Source organism: Salvia miltiorrhiza, chromosome 7 (genome assembly GCF_028751815.1).
Source record: "Salvia miltiorrhiza cultivar Shanhuang (shh) chromosome 7, IMPLAD_Smil_shh, whole genome shotgun sequence".
NCBI lineage: Eukaryota > Viridiplantae > Streptophyta > Magnoliopsida > Lamiales > Lamiaceae > Salvia > Salvia miltiorrhiza.
Genome location: NC_080393.1, coordinates 24,512,459 through 24,526,153, shown reverse-complemented (window position 1 = coordinate 24,526,153; position 13,695 = coordinate 24,512,459). Strand labels below are relative to the sequence as shown.

General features: G+C 43.8%; 1 protein-coding gene, 1 non-coding gene and 1 pseudogene across 2 annotated transcripts; 2 read left to right on the top strand and 1 right to left on the bottom strand.

Moving 5' to 3' along the window:
* The window catches only part of LOC130993636 (lysM domain receptor-like kinase 3), a 4,199-nt pseudogene extending 1,709 nt beyond the window's left edge, over positions 1-2,490 (top strand).
* A 122-nt stretch (positions 2,491-2,612) lies between these two features.
* LOC130993637 (tryptophan aminotransferase-related protein 1-like) lies at positions 2,613-4,667 on the bottom strand. Its single transcript, XM_057918600.1, has 5 exons — positions 4,430-4,667; positions 4,009-4,315; positions 3,468-3,751; positions 3,076-3,386; positions 2,613-2,983 (listed from the first exon to the last, which is right to left on the bottom strand). Exons 1-5 carry the CDS (start codon positions 4,576-4,578, stop codon positions 2,787-2,789), a joined length of 1,248 nt encoding a protein of 415 aa, XP_057774583.1. The 5' UTR covers positions 4,579-4,667; the 3' UTR covers positions 2,613-2,786.
* Positions 4,668-12,343: 7,676 nt separating this feature from the next.
* On the top strand, positions 12,344-12,450 carry LOC130996309 (small nucleolar RNA R71). The gene has a single exon (XR_009092494.1). It is a non-coding gene; the product is annotated as a small nucleolar RNA R71 (small nucleolar RNA).
* Positions 12,451-13,695: the final 1,245 nt, after the last annotated feature.

Genomic DNA, 13,695 nt, shown 5'->3' with positions numbered 1-13,695 from the left:
TCTATATCTCGAATGGCTCTCTCAGTGATCATCTTCATGATCCATTGATGAAAGGTATTCACATACATTATGCATGTACTTCTGTAAGAAAAGATCATTTTAATTGGTCCAGTTACAAAACGAACTCTACACATATAGAGTAAAGAAAGACATTTAAGGTTTATGTAAGGTCAAGTAAGCTAGTCACATATTTCAGAATTTACTGACAATTGGCATGATCACTTCATGTCTGAAAAGAATAAGTAAGATACAGCTGAAACTTTTTCCTATATCAACATTTAGTAATATTTCCACTTGAGCTGAAGGGTCAGTTTTACTGCATCCATGTGATTTTCAGAGAAATACTCAGCTCTTCAAGTTCATTACTGAACTCATTTGAACCCAACTCACATGTGCCCAAAAGGTTGACAGTCATACATTTGAAATTGAATTAACACTTTCTGTATGAAAACAACCAAGCCATAGAAAAAATGCTTACATCATAGATTGTGAATCAGGTCATCAGCCTCTCTTGTGGAGCGCAAGAACGCAGGTTGCACTTGATGCTGCAAGGGGTATTGAGTACATCCATGACCACACAAAATCTCAATACGTACACCGTGATATAAAAACTACTAACATCCTGCTAGATGAAGGGCTTAGAGCAAAGGTACCTACCTGCATGAAAATCAATGTAATATCAAGATATTACTAATCTCCCTTCATGCAGAAAACAATAAAAGCTCTTACATCTCAATAATATGCAATCTGATATTGATTTTTAGAGTTTAATAAGAATTATATCTTCTTCATGCAATAATCGAATCATTCAAATGTTCAAATGAAAATAATTTGAAGAATATCCACAGGTTGCAGATTTTGGTTTAGCTAAGCTTGTTGGTAGAACCAATGAAGATGATTGTATAGCAACCCGGCTCGTTGGGACCCCTGGATATCTTCCTCCTGAGTAAGCATTGATCTCCATCAGATCAGTTTCATAAAATTTTATGGTGAATCATCATATCACCATTATATTAGCATATCAAAGTAAATGATTTCTTGCAGGTCTGTGAAAGAGATGCAAGTGACTACAAAGACTGATGTGTTCGCATTTGGAGTAGTTCTTGCAGAGCTTATAACTGGCCAACGTGCACTCATCCGTGACAACCAAGAGCCAAATAAGATGAAGTCACTGATCACAGTAGTAAGTGGACAAAACTAGCCAACACTGAGATTACATCAATTTGAAGTTCATCAAACATATTGTTGAAAAAAAGACATCCTTACCTAGCTAATACTAAGTATAAAAGGAAGAACAAATTTGTAGTGTTACTGAAGCTTCTCTAGGATGACTTGGCTAACTTTTTGATCAGGTAAACAATATCTTCAATGAAGAAGATGCAGCTTCTGCGTTGACAGTAATCATAGATGGAAATCTGAAAGGCAATTATCCTCCAGATGACGTATACAAGGTATATGTAATTGAAATACTCTTAAATTTTTTACCCAAACTATCACTCAGATACCCTGTTCTGGCCATGATTGCATGACACAAATGCTGCCATCTCGTCGTGCAGATGGCCGAAATTGCACAATGGTGTCTAAGTGAAGAGGCAGTAGACAGGCCAGAGATGCGCGAGGTTGTCATAGCATTAGCTCGAATCAGAATGTCATCAATCGAATGGGAGGCGTCACTAGGAGGGAGCAGCCAAATATTCAGTGGAGTTTTCAGTGGCAGATGAGAACATGATCAATATCTCCACTCACAAGGTTTAGACAACAAATTCTGCTGCAAGCCCTACTTCCTGCTAAGCAATGTAAGATACTAGTACAATCTTTCTTCTTTCTTTTATCCAAGAGTTGAATTTAGTCAGGTTGAGAGAGCACTACCTATTTATTCACGCTGCTCCAATTGTACACACATGTAAGTAGTTGACAGTTTCAGCTTCACTCCACAGCCTCATCGCCAAGAGTTCTCATCTATATACATTAGAATTCAGTGATTATTTCTATGAGTTGGTCAATAAGGAAAAAGATCTAGTCTAGATATAAATCAACAAATTCATCTGCATTCTTCACGTTCTCCAAGTTACACATCAAGTAAAGAGCAAACCTCAAGCAATCACCAAAATACGCAGCTGTGGCGACATAAGTATGCGTGGATTCGTACGTGATTACTTACAGCCAGGGGATATGACGGAAAATTGGACATAATTGAGAAAATTTTGTGCAAATTCAACAACTTTAGTTCGTCTTCTTCCCGCCGCGGCTGATCAGAGAGAGAGAGAGATAGGCTATTTCATTAGGTGGCGGTTAGCGCATGGCGGGGGCTTGACGTTTGGACGACGGGTTAGTTTCCAAAGCTCGTCTGCGTCTGACGTCACCGGCCGAGCTGGCTTGAAGCCAGCGTGTCTTGCCACGCTCAGCAGGCTCCACACACGTCACGCCACGTGGAAACGTGATGAATGTTGGCAACTCGTAATGGATCGTAACGTCTGGCAATCGTAAGAATTTCATCTATTCTCTTGTTACTTCTTTTCTTATTTATTTATTTTTTAAGATTGCAGTATTAAATTTAAAAGTTGTACGGGGCAACAGGAAATTTAGAATTGACAAGTGATAAATGTAGTGGGTGAGCTAGAAGCAGTAAAAGCTGAAATATCTGAATGAAAAAGCAGCACGAGGCTGATGGATCGGCCGCAAAGAAATGAAACAAAGTAATTTTATCTTCTTCACCACAACCACAATGCCTAGATAGGTGATGGGTGCCAAAAAAGAAATGATGCGCTAAAGTTGAAATTGAGGTCCTAATTTCCATTAGCAGTGGGTTGAATAGTTGAGAGCCTGTGAAGAAACAGATCAAAGTCGTCATCCCTACTCAGCATGCTTATTCTCACATACTCTGCATCACAACCGAATCGCCTTCCGCTTCTTGTTCCTATTTTATGCTCTCTAAGCAGCTGCTCCCCATCTATTCCCTCTTTGCATTTCATCCATGCAAAAGCTAATCACAACAAACATATATGCATGTTAGTTTCGGACATATTTTTTTTTTTTTAAATGGTACGTTAACAAGATTGATATGATATCGATTACCAGGATATGTTTGAGCGACTTCTCTGGTGAAATTGCAATACTGCGCTGGGAATTTAGGGAGGCTGAAGAGTTGGTTGCTGCTGCCGTCGACGACCTCTCTCAATCTCTTCCACCTCTCCGCCATGGCTCGTTGGCTGTATTCGAAGAAATTGTCGACGTCGCAGGGCTTGCGTTTCTGGGTGCAGCTCAGGGAGATCAACTCCATCACGCTGGCGCTTCTCAGCTGCGCTTCCTTTGACACTCCGATCGTGTTCATCTCGATGAACTTCACCATCTTTCTCGCCACATTCTCGTCTCGTACAATCGCCCATCTTCAAAAAAACAATTCGACTCAAAACCTCGCTTATAGTAGTCGTATATATGTTAGTTAATTAACATGAAAAATAAAATACCCAATTCTGGATCCTGCATGGCCGGTGCATTTGGAAGCCGTGAAAAGCATAAGGTCGTGATCCGCCGGGGATGTGATGGCGGTGTATTGAGGCCAGTAGTAAGCGAGGTCGTGAACAAGCATCCCTAATTCGCCTCGATTCACCGCCGCCTCTCTGGTGGAGCCGTCGGGATTGTTGGGAGAGGTGACGAATTCAATGTAGGGTACGTCCTTGTTGAAGCACCGCGCATCGCCCGACCATTTGAATAGCCCCGTCCGAAGAAACTCGATCATCTCCGGATACGACTGCACCACAAATTCATAAATTAATTACCAAATAAGGACACACATGTAAGTTTATTTGTACATATGTCCATGTTACTATGTTTGTCCTGTCACGGGATCTTGGGCATTCAACCATGCTGGAGACAAGGTTTGTCGCACCACACTCCTACTTTGGCAGAGTTGACTTGAGTAGTTTAATTAATTAGTAGTAATTTTTTTTAACGATATGGATCCAATCTTAAATTAATTGAGAATTATGAAAAGTCAAAGCAATATACCGAGTAGTAGGGAGCTGCGGATACGACGTCAACCGGATTGGGGAGGTTTAGGGTGTCGGCGAGGGCGTAGAGCGCTGCAAGAATGAGCTGACTTGATCCTGTTCCGACGACGATGTGGCGGCCCTCCACGACGGCGTTGCCGGCCACTTTATGCAGCTTCCTGATCTCATCCTCCAGTTTTTGCTCCATGAACCAGCACAGGGTTTTACCGTTGCCGAAGTAACTCAGAGATTGGAATCCCGACATAGTCACACTGCACTTTTGCCCAACCTTTTCCCAATACGACTCGTACATTGTCGGATCGCCGCTGCCGAATTTTATAAAATAAATGCTTATGACATTCGCATATATAAATTGTATTTCATGTGAAGATAGAAAAAAAAAAACAGTGATAATCGAGCTAGAGTGAGAGAGGGCGTACTGATCGAGAGAGACGAGGGGTTGAGGGTGATGATGATGTGGCGCGACGCCATTGGGTCGGAGGTGGCCGTTACTATTGTCTGCGGTTTGAAGATCAGAGGAAGTAGTCTTGGAGGTTTTGGTGACGAGGACCTCGAAGGTGCCGCACATTCTTGCTTGATTTTTCTCAAACTAACTACAGTTTTTGTTTGTGTTTGAATTAAACAATGTGTGGCCGATCGCAACTGTTTCCTCCATTATTTATAGGGACACAGGTGCATTGAATATTGGGATATGCTTTTCTCAACTCTAGGAATGGTCAAGATCCTCTATTTTCTACAGCATGTTACTTCATCTCTCAACCTACACCACGTGTATATACTATCATTCTTTCTATTCTACACCAAACATCATACACTCATACATCACTAATTACTGCTGCTTCAAAACGCGATAAACAAAACTAAAAAAAATTACATAATTTCTATATACATAATGCCTCTTAATTTTGAATCGAATTGAGTGGTTTTTTTCTTAATCAATTCTTTTATTAATTATATAATTCCATCATTAATTTGCCCTTACTATATATTTTTGGATAGAATGAACATGGTAAGATTTCTTTCTTTTTTCGTTTATATAGTATTATTAATTTAAGAAATAAATTATAGATTTAATTCCTAAAATGGCCACATCATGAAGAAATATGCACCAAATGTCTGGTTTGTGGATGTTGGCCCATTTCTCATTTCTCTCTTTTGTCTGGGCCAACTTTAGGGCCCAGACCGGGCCCACTTAAAACCCTAGCGCACTACACCTATCTGATATACCCCCTTCAACTTTTGGTTTCAAGGGCAAAAATGCCTTGATTCTTTCCTTCTCAATCACAAAGGTTCTTTCATCATTCTTTCTCAATTCAATTGCTCCATTGTCGAAAACCTTGTTGATTTTGAAAGGACCCGTCCATTTTGATCTTGGCTTTTCCGGAGGTAGTGAGTGACGGAAGGTGAGGAGAAGGACTTCATCATCGGGTGCAAACTCCCGTTTTTGTATCATCTCATCATGGTAATTCTTCGTTTTCTCTTTGTAGAAGCTTGAATTCTCAAATGCACGATACTCATCCAATTCATTGAGTTGGAGTACACGTGCTTGCCCCGTTGGATGTGTTTCCTCCTCACCAAGGAATGCATACTTCAAGTGTGTGGGGAGTAGCTTCAACTCCAAGCCTTGGGCCTTCTCCTCTCCCCTTTCTTCCTTTAATGTTTCTTTCATGTTAATGCAAGGTTCACTCATTTGCATAAATTTGCATTCCTCCACTCTCATTCCTTCATCTTCATTTTTGTGCTTGGGAGCTTTGTGGATTGAGAAAGTGACGCTCTCATCATCGACTCTTAATGTAAGCTCACCCTTTGCAACATCAATTAGGGCTCTCCCCGTTGCCAAGAATGGACGTCCAAGGATCAAAGGCACATCCTTGTCTTCAACCATATCTAAGACCACAAAATCCACCGGAAAAATGAATTTGTCAACCCTCACTAAGACATCCTCCACTATCCCTTTTGGCTATGAAACGGAACGGTCCGCCATTTGCAAAGCAATCGTGGTTGGCTTAATGGTTCCTATTTCAAGCTTGTTGAAGATTGAGAGAGGCATCAAATTTATGCTTGCTCCCAAATCACACAAGGCCTTTCCAAAACGACCATTTCCAATATCACATGGGATAGTAAAGCTCCCGGGATCCTTGATCTTGATAGGTAGCTTCTTTTGAAGAACGGCACAACATTCTTCGATGAGGTTGATCGTTTCAAATTCTTCCAATTTCTTCTTCTTGGATAGAACCTCCTTGAGAAATTTTGTATATTTGGGCATTTGTTGCAAAGCTTCAACAAGGGGAATGTTGATATTCACCTTCCGAAATATTTCAAGGAATTTGGAGAACTCACTCTCCACATTCTTCTTGGGAATCCTTTGAGGAAAGGGAATTGGTGGGCAATAAGGAGGTGGAGCTTTGTACACTTCCTTCTTCTTTTCCTTATCATTTTGAATTTTGGAAGAAATGCTTCTATCATTGCTCTTCTCTATTTCAACCTTGTCCTCCTCTCCCAAGCACATCTTGGACTCTTCAAGGGTTGTCTCACCTAGTATACTGATAGCTTTGCAATGCTCTTTTGGGTTCACAATTGTGTTGCTTGGAAATTGCCCTTGTTGATGTTGGTTGCTTAAGGATTTGGCAATTTGTCCAACTTTCATCTCAAGCATTTTCAATTGAGTTGCTTGAGCCTCCAACCTCTCATCGGTTTTCGTCATGTGAGCTTGTGTGGCCGTCATGAACTTCATTAAGATCTCTTCAAGGTTGACCTTCATTAAAGTCTGTACTTCTTTGATTCCTCTGGGTGGGGTCATGTCCATTATGGCCTTGACCTTATCCGTGTTGACCTCGATCCCTGCTGGCGTAACCTTGTACCCTAAAAACTTCCCCGTGGTGACCCCGAATGTACACTTCGCCGGGTTGAGCATGAGTCGGTGATTCCTGATGACTGTGAAGACTTCCTCCAAGTCAGAGATGTGATCCTCTGCCCTGACACTGCGCACAAGCATATCATCGACATAAACCGATATGTTTTTGGAGAGCTGTTCTTTGAAGATTTTTTCCATCATTCTCTGGTACGTGGCCCCTGTATTCTTTAAGCCAAATGGCATGCTCTTCCAGCCATAAACCCCACAACAGACGGCGAAAGCCATTTTAGCGATGTCCCCTCTGTTCATTTTGACTTGGTGGTATCCTTGGTAAGCATCCATCATGGACAGTAATGCACAACCCGATGTCGAATCTACTAATTGATCAATCCTCGGCAGAGGATAGTGGTCCTTGGGGCAGGCGGCATTGAGATCCCTGTAATCCACGCACATACGCCAACTGTTCGTCTTTTTTGCCACCATCACAGCATTTGATATCCACTCTGGATATTGGACTTCTTCAATATGGCCCGCATCCAGCAATCCCTGGACCTGCTCCCTGATCGCGGCATCTTTCTCGGCACCGAAATGCCTTGTTCGCTGCTTCACCGGTTTGACCTTCGGATCCACATTGAGACAATGCTCTGCCAACCCTCTGTCTATTCCCTTCAAATCTGTCGTGCTGAAGGCAAAAATATCTGCATTCCTCCGCAGGCAGCTAATCAGTTCCTCTTTGGTTTGATCACTCATGCAAGACCCAATCTTGGTCTGGAAACCCTCTCGTTCGGGAAATAATTCTATCATGTTGCACACATCACTGGTAGAGACCAGGGCGGATTTCTCTGTACTATCCCGATCAATTAGCAGTTCCGCCAATTCCTGACGCTCCTCTACTGGAGCAGTGACTTCGCCCACTTTCCATTTTTTCCGGGTGTCTGGTTCCTCTGCTATCCTTTCCCTTTTCTACCCTGAAGAATTTGTGAGCATCCGCACATGACATTCCTTTGACATCTTCTGGTTACCCCAGACCTCCCCCACTCGTCCGCCTCCGATGGGGAATTTCATTTTCAGGTGGAACATTGAAACAACTGCTCCAAAGGCCATCAAAGCAGGGCGTCCTAATATTACATTGTAAGATGGTTTCGGCATGTCCGCTACCAAGAATCTTGTTACCCTGGTCTTGCTGGCATCTGCGTTGCCGAGACTTAATGACAATTCCACAAACCCTATTGGCATGACCATTTCTCCCCCAAACCCGAATAACGGGGCGTTTGTTGGTTCAATGTGGGCTTCGACTCCCATGTTCTGGAGGTACTCCAGATATAAAATATTCACTGCACTGCCCGAGTCTACGAAGATGCGATGAACAATGCAACCGGCTATGTCTGCCGTGATAACCAGCGCATCGTCATGTGGATACATAAGCGTTCGCAGGTCCTCTGCCCCGAAGCTGATGACCGGCTCTTCTGCCGCGCCCGTAATCTCCATCACTTGCTTGGGATAATACCCTGATTTTACTGCTCGTACAACCTATTTCTTGGCCCTGTTGGATGTAGGTGTCCCATTTTCCCCAAAGATCATGTGTACTTCTCTTCGATACGGGAAGGGAGGTACCCGACCCTCTGCTCCTCCTCTGCGGTTATCCCGATTTTCCTCTTGTCTACGATCCCTGTTATTCCCCTGATCCTGTCGGGGCTCATTTCTCTGCTCTGGTCTTTGAACCTGATCCTCGTTTCTTTTGGCTATGAATTGATCTAAGTTACCCTGGCACACCAGAAACTCCAATTGGTGTTTGAGATGTCTGCAGTGCTTGGTGTAATGCCCATAAGCATTATGGTATTCACACAATTTATTATTAGGGCCTTGTTGTGGCTGCCCATCCCGATAAGTGCTAGGTGCCTGGAAAAACGACTAATTTTTGATTAAATGAAATATCTCCTCCGGAGATTTGTTCAAGGGGGTATACTCATCAAAACGATTGACCTCATTCACAGTGTGCTGCTGGCGAGGTGGTCCTTCTGACTGGTGAGGAGGTACCTTCGGGGGCAACCCTCTGAAAGGAGCCCGATCCTGGTTTCTGTTGTACCGCTCTGTTGTATCCTCGGCCTTCTTAGCCTTGTGTTTGTCGTTTTCTGCCTTTCTTGCCATCCTGGCATCCTCCAATTGTAAATACCCTGGCAGCCTAGCCATGATATCATTGAAGTCCCTGGCCGGTCTGATTTGCAGCTCATCGAAGAATAGCCCCGGCTTGAGCCCTCTGACGTAGGCGCAATTCTTGATCTGAGATTCCGCCTCCGGCACCTCCAGGGCGGCGAGGTTAAATCTAGCAGTATACTCCCGCAGTGTTTCATTTTGATCTTGCTTAATATCCATCAAGAAAATGGCTGACTTCCCCACCCTTCGCGAGCTCGCGAACTGTCTCAAGAAACGAGTATGTAAGTCATCAAACGAGTGAATAGAATTCGAGACGAGGGTCTCGAACCACAACTGGGCAGGTCCAGTTAGCGTGGTAGAGAATATGCGGCACTTGATGCCTTCAGTGTACATATGGAGTGCGACTAATCCCTCAAACCGGTTGAGGTGCACCTCCGGGTCGGTGGTACCATCATAGTCCAGGAAAATAGGCTTGTAGCTTCGTGGCAGAGTATCGGCCAGAATGTCGGCCGAGAAAGGACTTCGGCTGTTAGTAGGGTGGACCCTTGACGTCCTGGCCCTTTTATCTTCCTTGTATCTCCCATGTTCCCTTCTTTCTTTCGGCGCATCATGGGTATGATGACGCTTGTGAGCTCTGTGTTCCTGCCTCCCTGAAGAGTACTCCTGGTCCCGTCCCTCTGACCCTTGAGTCTGACGCGACTTCTCTGTCCGGTGCGATTTCTTTGCCCGGTACGACCTCGCTGACCTATGGGATCTCTCTGATCTCGGCACCCTTTCGTCCCTCTGAGATTTCTCCCTCAGGCTGTCCTCCAGATCTCTGAGTTGATGTTTCAGCTGTGATACTTGATTCTTCAGTTTAGCGGTTTCCCTTGGTCTTTTCTCCTCAAACATAGGAGTGATAGAGTGACTGTCGGATTCATCGACTCCTTCCCTTCTAACAATGCTCCCTAGACGGGCGCGGCTCCCTTCTGGGCGTCTCTCCAGTTCCCTCTTAGCGGGGAGTCTTTGTGTCTCCTTAGGCAGCGGGGCTTGTTTAGCAGCAAGTTGATTATTCACCTCCAGAGCAGCGGGAGGCGGGGCTTCAGTGCCCTGTGGGTTGATCATACCCATTAGGGGAGTTGCGCCGGGAACGGTAAACAACAGGGGAGTCCCCATCGCCTGGCGTACATCAGCGTAGTTGAGCAGAGCCATCATTTGCTCTGCCAGCACGAAGTTTATTGGTCCACCACCAGATGTGGGGGCCAAACTTTGCAGGTCTGATCCCGGAGTAACCAGAGCAGATCTCTGGATAGTAACATTCTGAGCTGTCAGCGGGGTAGCTGAGATGTTATGAAAACCCAGCGGCGTGGTGAAGACGGTGCTGGCCGGCAAACCGTTAATCAGTGAAGCGGGGACCTCAGTGGTATGGGCAACAGAGCTGAGCCCTGCATTGTCAAACTCCTTCTCAAGAGTGCGGCGAGCTTCGGAAGAGTCCATAGTACCTACACAGGGAAAATGTAAGAAACTATTTCAAGTAAAAAACAGATTAGACCGTCCGTTATCAGAGAAATACGCAACATAGAGCACCCCGAATAGTGGCACGAAGGCCATTGAGAGATCCCAAGAGAAACACCCCGTGCACTGGGAAATAAACCCAGGACACGGTTTAAAACATGAGCAGAGAGAACGATGGATATTTCCCATAGATTCGGAGTTAAACTCGTGAGAGAAAACGTATTATCCGTCAAAATAACCGTGAAAACTCAGAAATCACCAAAACAGAACACCAATCAACAGATCGTTAGCGAAATACGTTAGATTCGTAAGAAAAACGTAAATTATGCGAGAAAGCATTATAACCACACACAATTATCATAATTACGTAAGAATAAACACAGATTAACGCCCGATCCCCCGCGCCCATCCCCTCCCCAACATGCACATGCAGGGGAAAACATGAAAAGTCACAGATCTCAAAAGCTCGTAGCTAGATCAACAGAAACAACATGAATATTGGTCCCCATTTGCTTGGGTAATCATTTCATCGGCTCAATCGGTGCCTGCGCACGCAAATTCGATCGTAATTACGGGTCTACGTGCACCGGCGATCAAAACTCACGTCCTAGCCCAGATTTCCCACAGACGGCGCCAGCTGGTGAAGTATAATCAAACGGATATAGATTTAATCGGTGATTTATTATCGAACTACAAATTATACCTAGTCTTGCTTGGGAAAAGTGAGAGAAAAGTAAAGTTGAGAGCACGAGAATCCGACTGCTGTAGTATTGCAAGTGAAGTAAGCGTCAGTCTACAAGGTACATGTTCATGGCTATTTATAGATTACACGTTAAGGGTAGAATGGTAACTTCATTGCTGGAACATGCGTCTTGCGTGGTCGGGGGTATAGTCGTAATTATGCCCTCAAGCAGGAGAATTTTCCGTTCTTTTGGTGATTCCTCTGGCGAAGACCATTTCTGTGGCAAGAATGACTTCTCTGGTGCAGACCATTCCTCTGGCAAGGCCCATCCTTCTGACTTCTCTGCGGAAGCCCGTTTCTCTGATGAAGCCCGCTCCTCTGGCTTATACCACTTTTCTGCTCTGCACATATTACTCCTTATCACCTAGTATACTAATAGCTTTGCAATGCTCTTTTGGGTTCACAATTGTGTTGCTTGGAAATTGCCCTTGTTGATGTTGGTTGCTTAAGGATTCGGCAATTTGTCCAACTTTCATCTCAAGCATTTTCAATTGAGTTGCTTGAGCCTCCAACCTCTTATCAGTTTTCGTCATGTGAGCTTGTGTGGCTGTCATGAACTTCATTAAGATCTCTTCAAGGTTGACCTTCTTCTCTTCCTTGATCATACCATTGCTCACCGTAAATCCGGGTAGTGGTTGCAAGAAGTTGTTGGGATTACCATAGGCAAGATTTGGGTGGCGATTTGTTTCAAATCCTTGATTGTATTGCCCTTGATACCCTCCTTGGTGTTGAGGATGGAAGTTCCCAAAGCCTCGATTATTGTTGATGTAGTTCACATCCTCAATGTTGGTTCGTTCCTCCACCATAGGCTCCGACTTTGATGTGGACATAGCATCAATTTTGCTATTCATAGCGGTCAATTGAGCCTTCAAAAGAGCTATCGGATTCGAGCTTGTTGTAGCCGCCACTTTCTTCAAAATAGTCCTCTCCACCGGAAATTGGTAGCTATTTGCGGCTAATTTCTCAATGATGTGGGCGGCCTCCTCGTGGATTTTCTCCAACAATGCTCCATTAGCCGATGCATTCATGTCTCTTTGCATCTCACCATTACACCCGGTGTAGAATACACAAATGATTGTGTTTTGATCTAAGCCATGGTTAGGGCACTTCCTTAGCATCTCTTTGAATCTTTCCCAAGCTTCATAGAAGGATTCTCCATCAAATTGGTGAAATTGGACTATGTCCTTCTTCATCTTCATGGTTTTACCCGGAGGGTAGAACTTGTTGAGGAGCTTTTGAGCCATCTTCTCCCATGTAGTGATAGAACTACCCTCTAAAGATTGATACCATGTTTTGGCCATGCCCCTTAGTGAGAAGGGGAAGAGTCGAAGTCGAATGGCATCCTCCGGGACTCCATTTATCTTGATGGTGCCGCATATCTCCAAGAAGTTTCTAAGATGTCCATTCGGGTCATCTTGAGAAAGACCGGCGAATTGGTTTTGTTGCACCATATTTATGAGGGTCGGCTTGAGCTCAAAATTATTGGCATTGATCCTTGGAGCATGCACTCCTCGTTGGGCCACGGGTTGGAACATCTTGCTAATGGGTGGTGGTGGTGGTGCATTCCTTTGAGCCTCTTGATTGATTCGCCCTTGCATGACCTCCAATTGTCTTTCGAGTTGGAGGATCAATTCTTGATTTTCCGCCATGTTTCCCTCCAATTATTTCTCTCTTCTCGCTCTTGCTTTGTTGTGTCGGCAAAAAGCTTCAACTTCAAGGTCAATGGGTATAAGAGGAGCACCCTTAGACCTTGTGTTCATGCACTACCTACCAACCAACAAGAAACAACGAGTCAAATCACAATCTTAAAATAGAAAACAAAAATAAAGCAAGTAAAATGTCTAAAGTAGTTAAGCACAATGATTCAAAATATCACAAACAATCAAACTAAACTAATCCCCTGCAACGACACCAAAAACTTGTTCGCTAATTATTTTCACTACGCCGCAAGTGTACGGTGTAGTTGTAATAAAGGGAAGCAAGGTCGTATTCCACAAGGATTAGTAGTCAAATTCTAGTGATTACCTTAAGTCATTATGCTAGAGCTATTTAGACTAAACAATGAGGTGAATGGTTCGATTATCTAAACAATTATCTACTAATTTCAAAGACAAATGAGATCAAACAAACAAAGAGAATTAAACAAGTGATGAAGATGGTTTAGGGATTAGACATCGATGGATTAGCAATGGACTTCAATTTAGCTCAATATTAGTCTTGATATTCCTATTTATCTAGAGTGATCTCCCAACTAGTTCTAGCCCCTCCCGAACGACTAAGACGGTAGATTACGGGTCATAGTTGTCGTCCCCGGTCAACTTCTAACCTATAACTCCCAAAAGCACAATAAGATCGACAAACTCTCACCCAACTCTCAACCTCCCGGTCTATTGAGTCAATATGTTTCAAGCTCCTAATCTATCATGATTATCTTCTCCCGA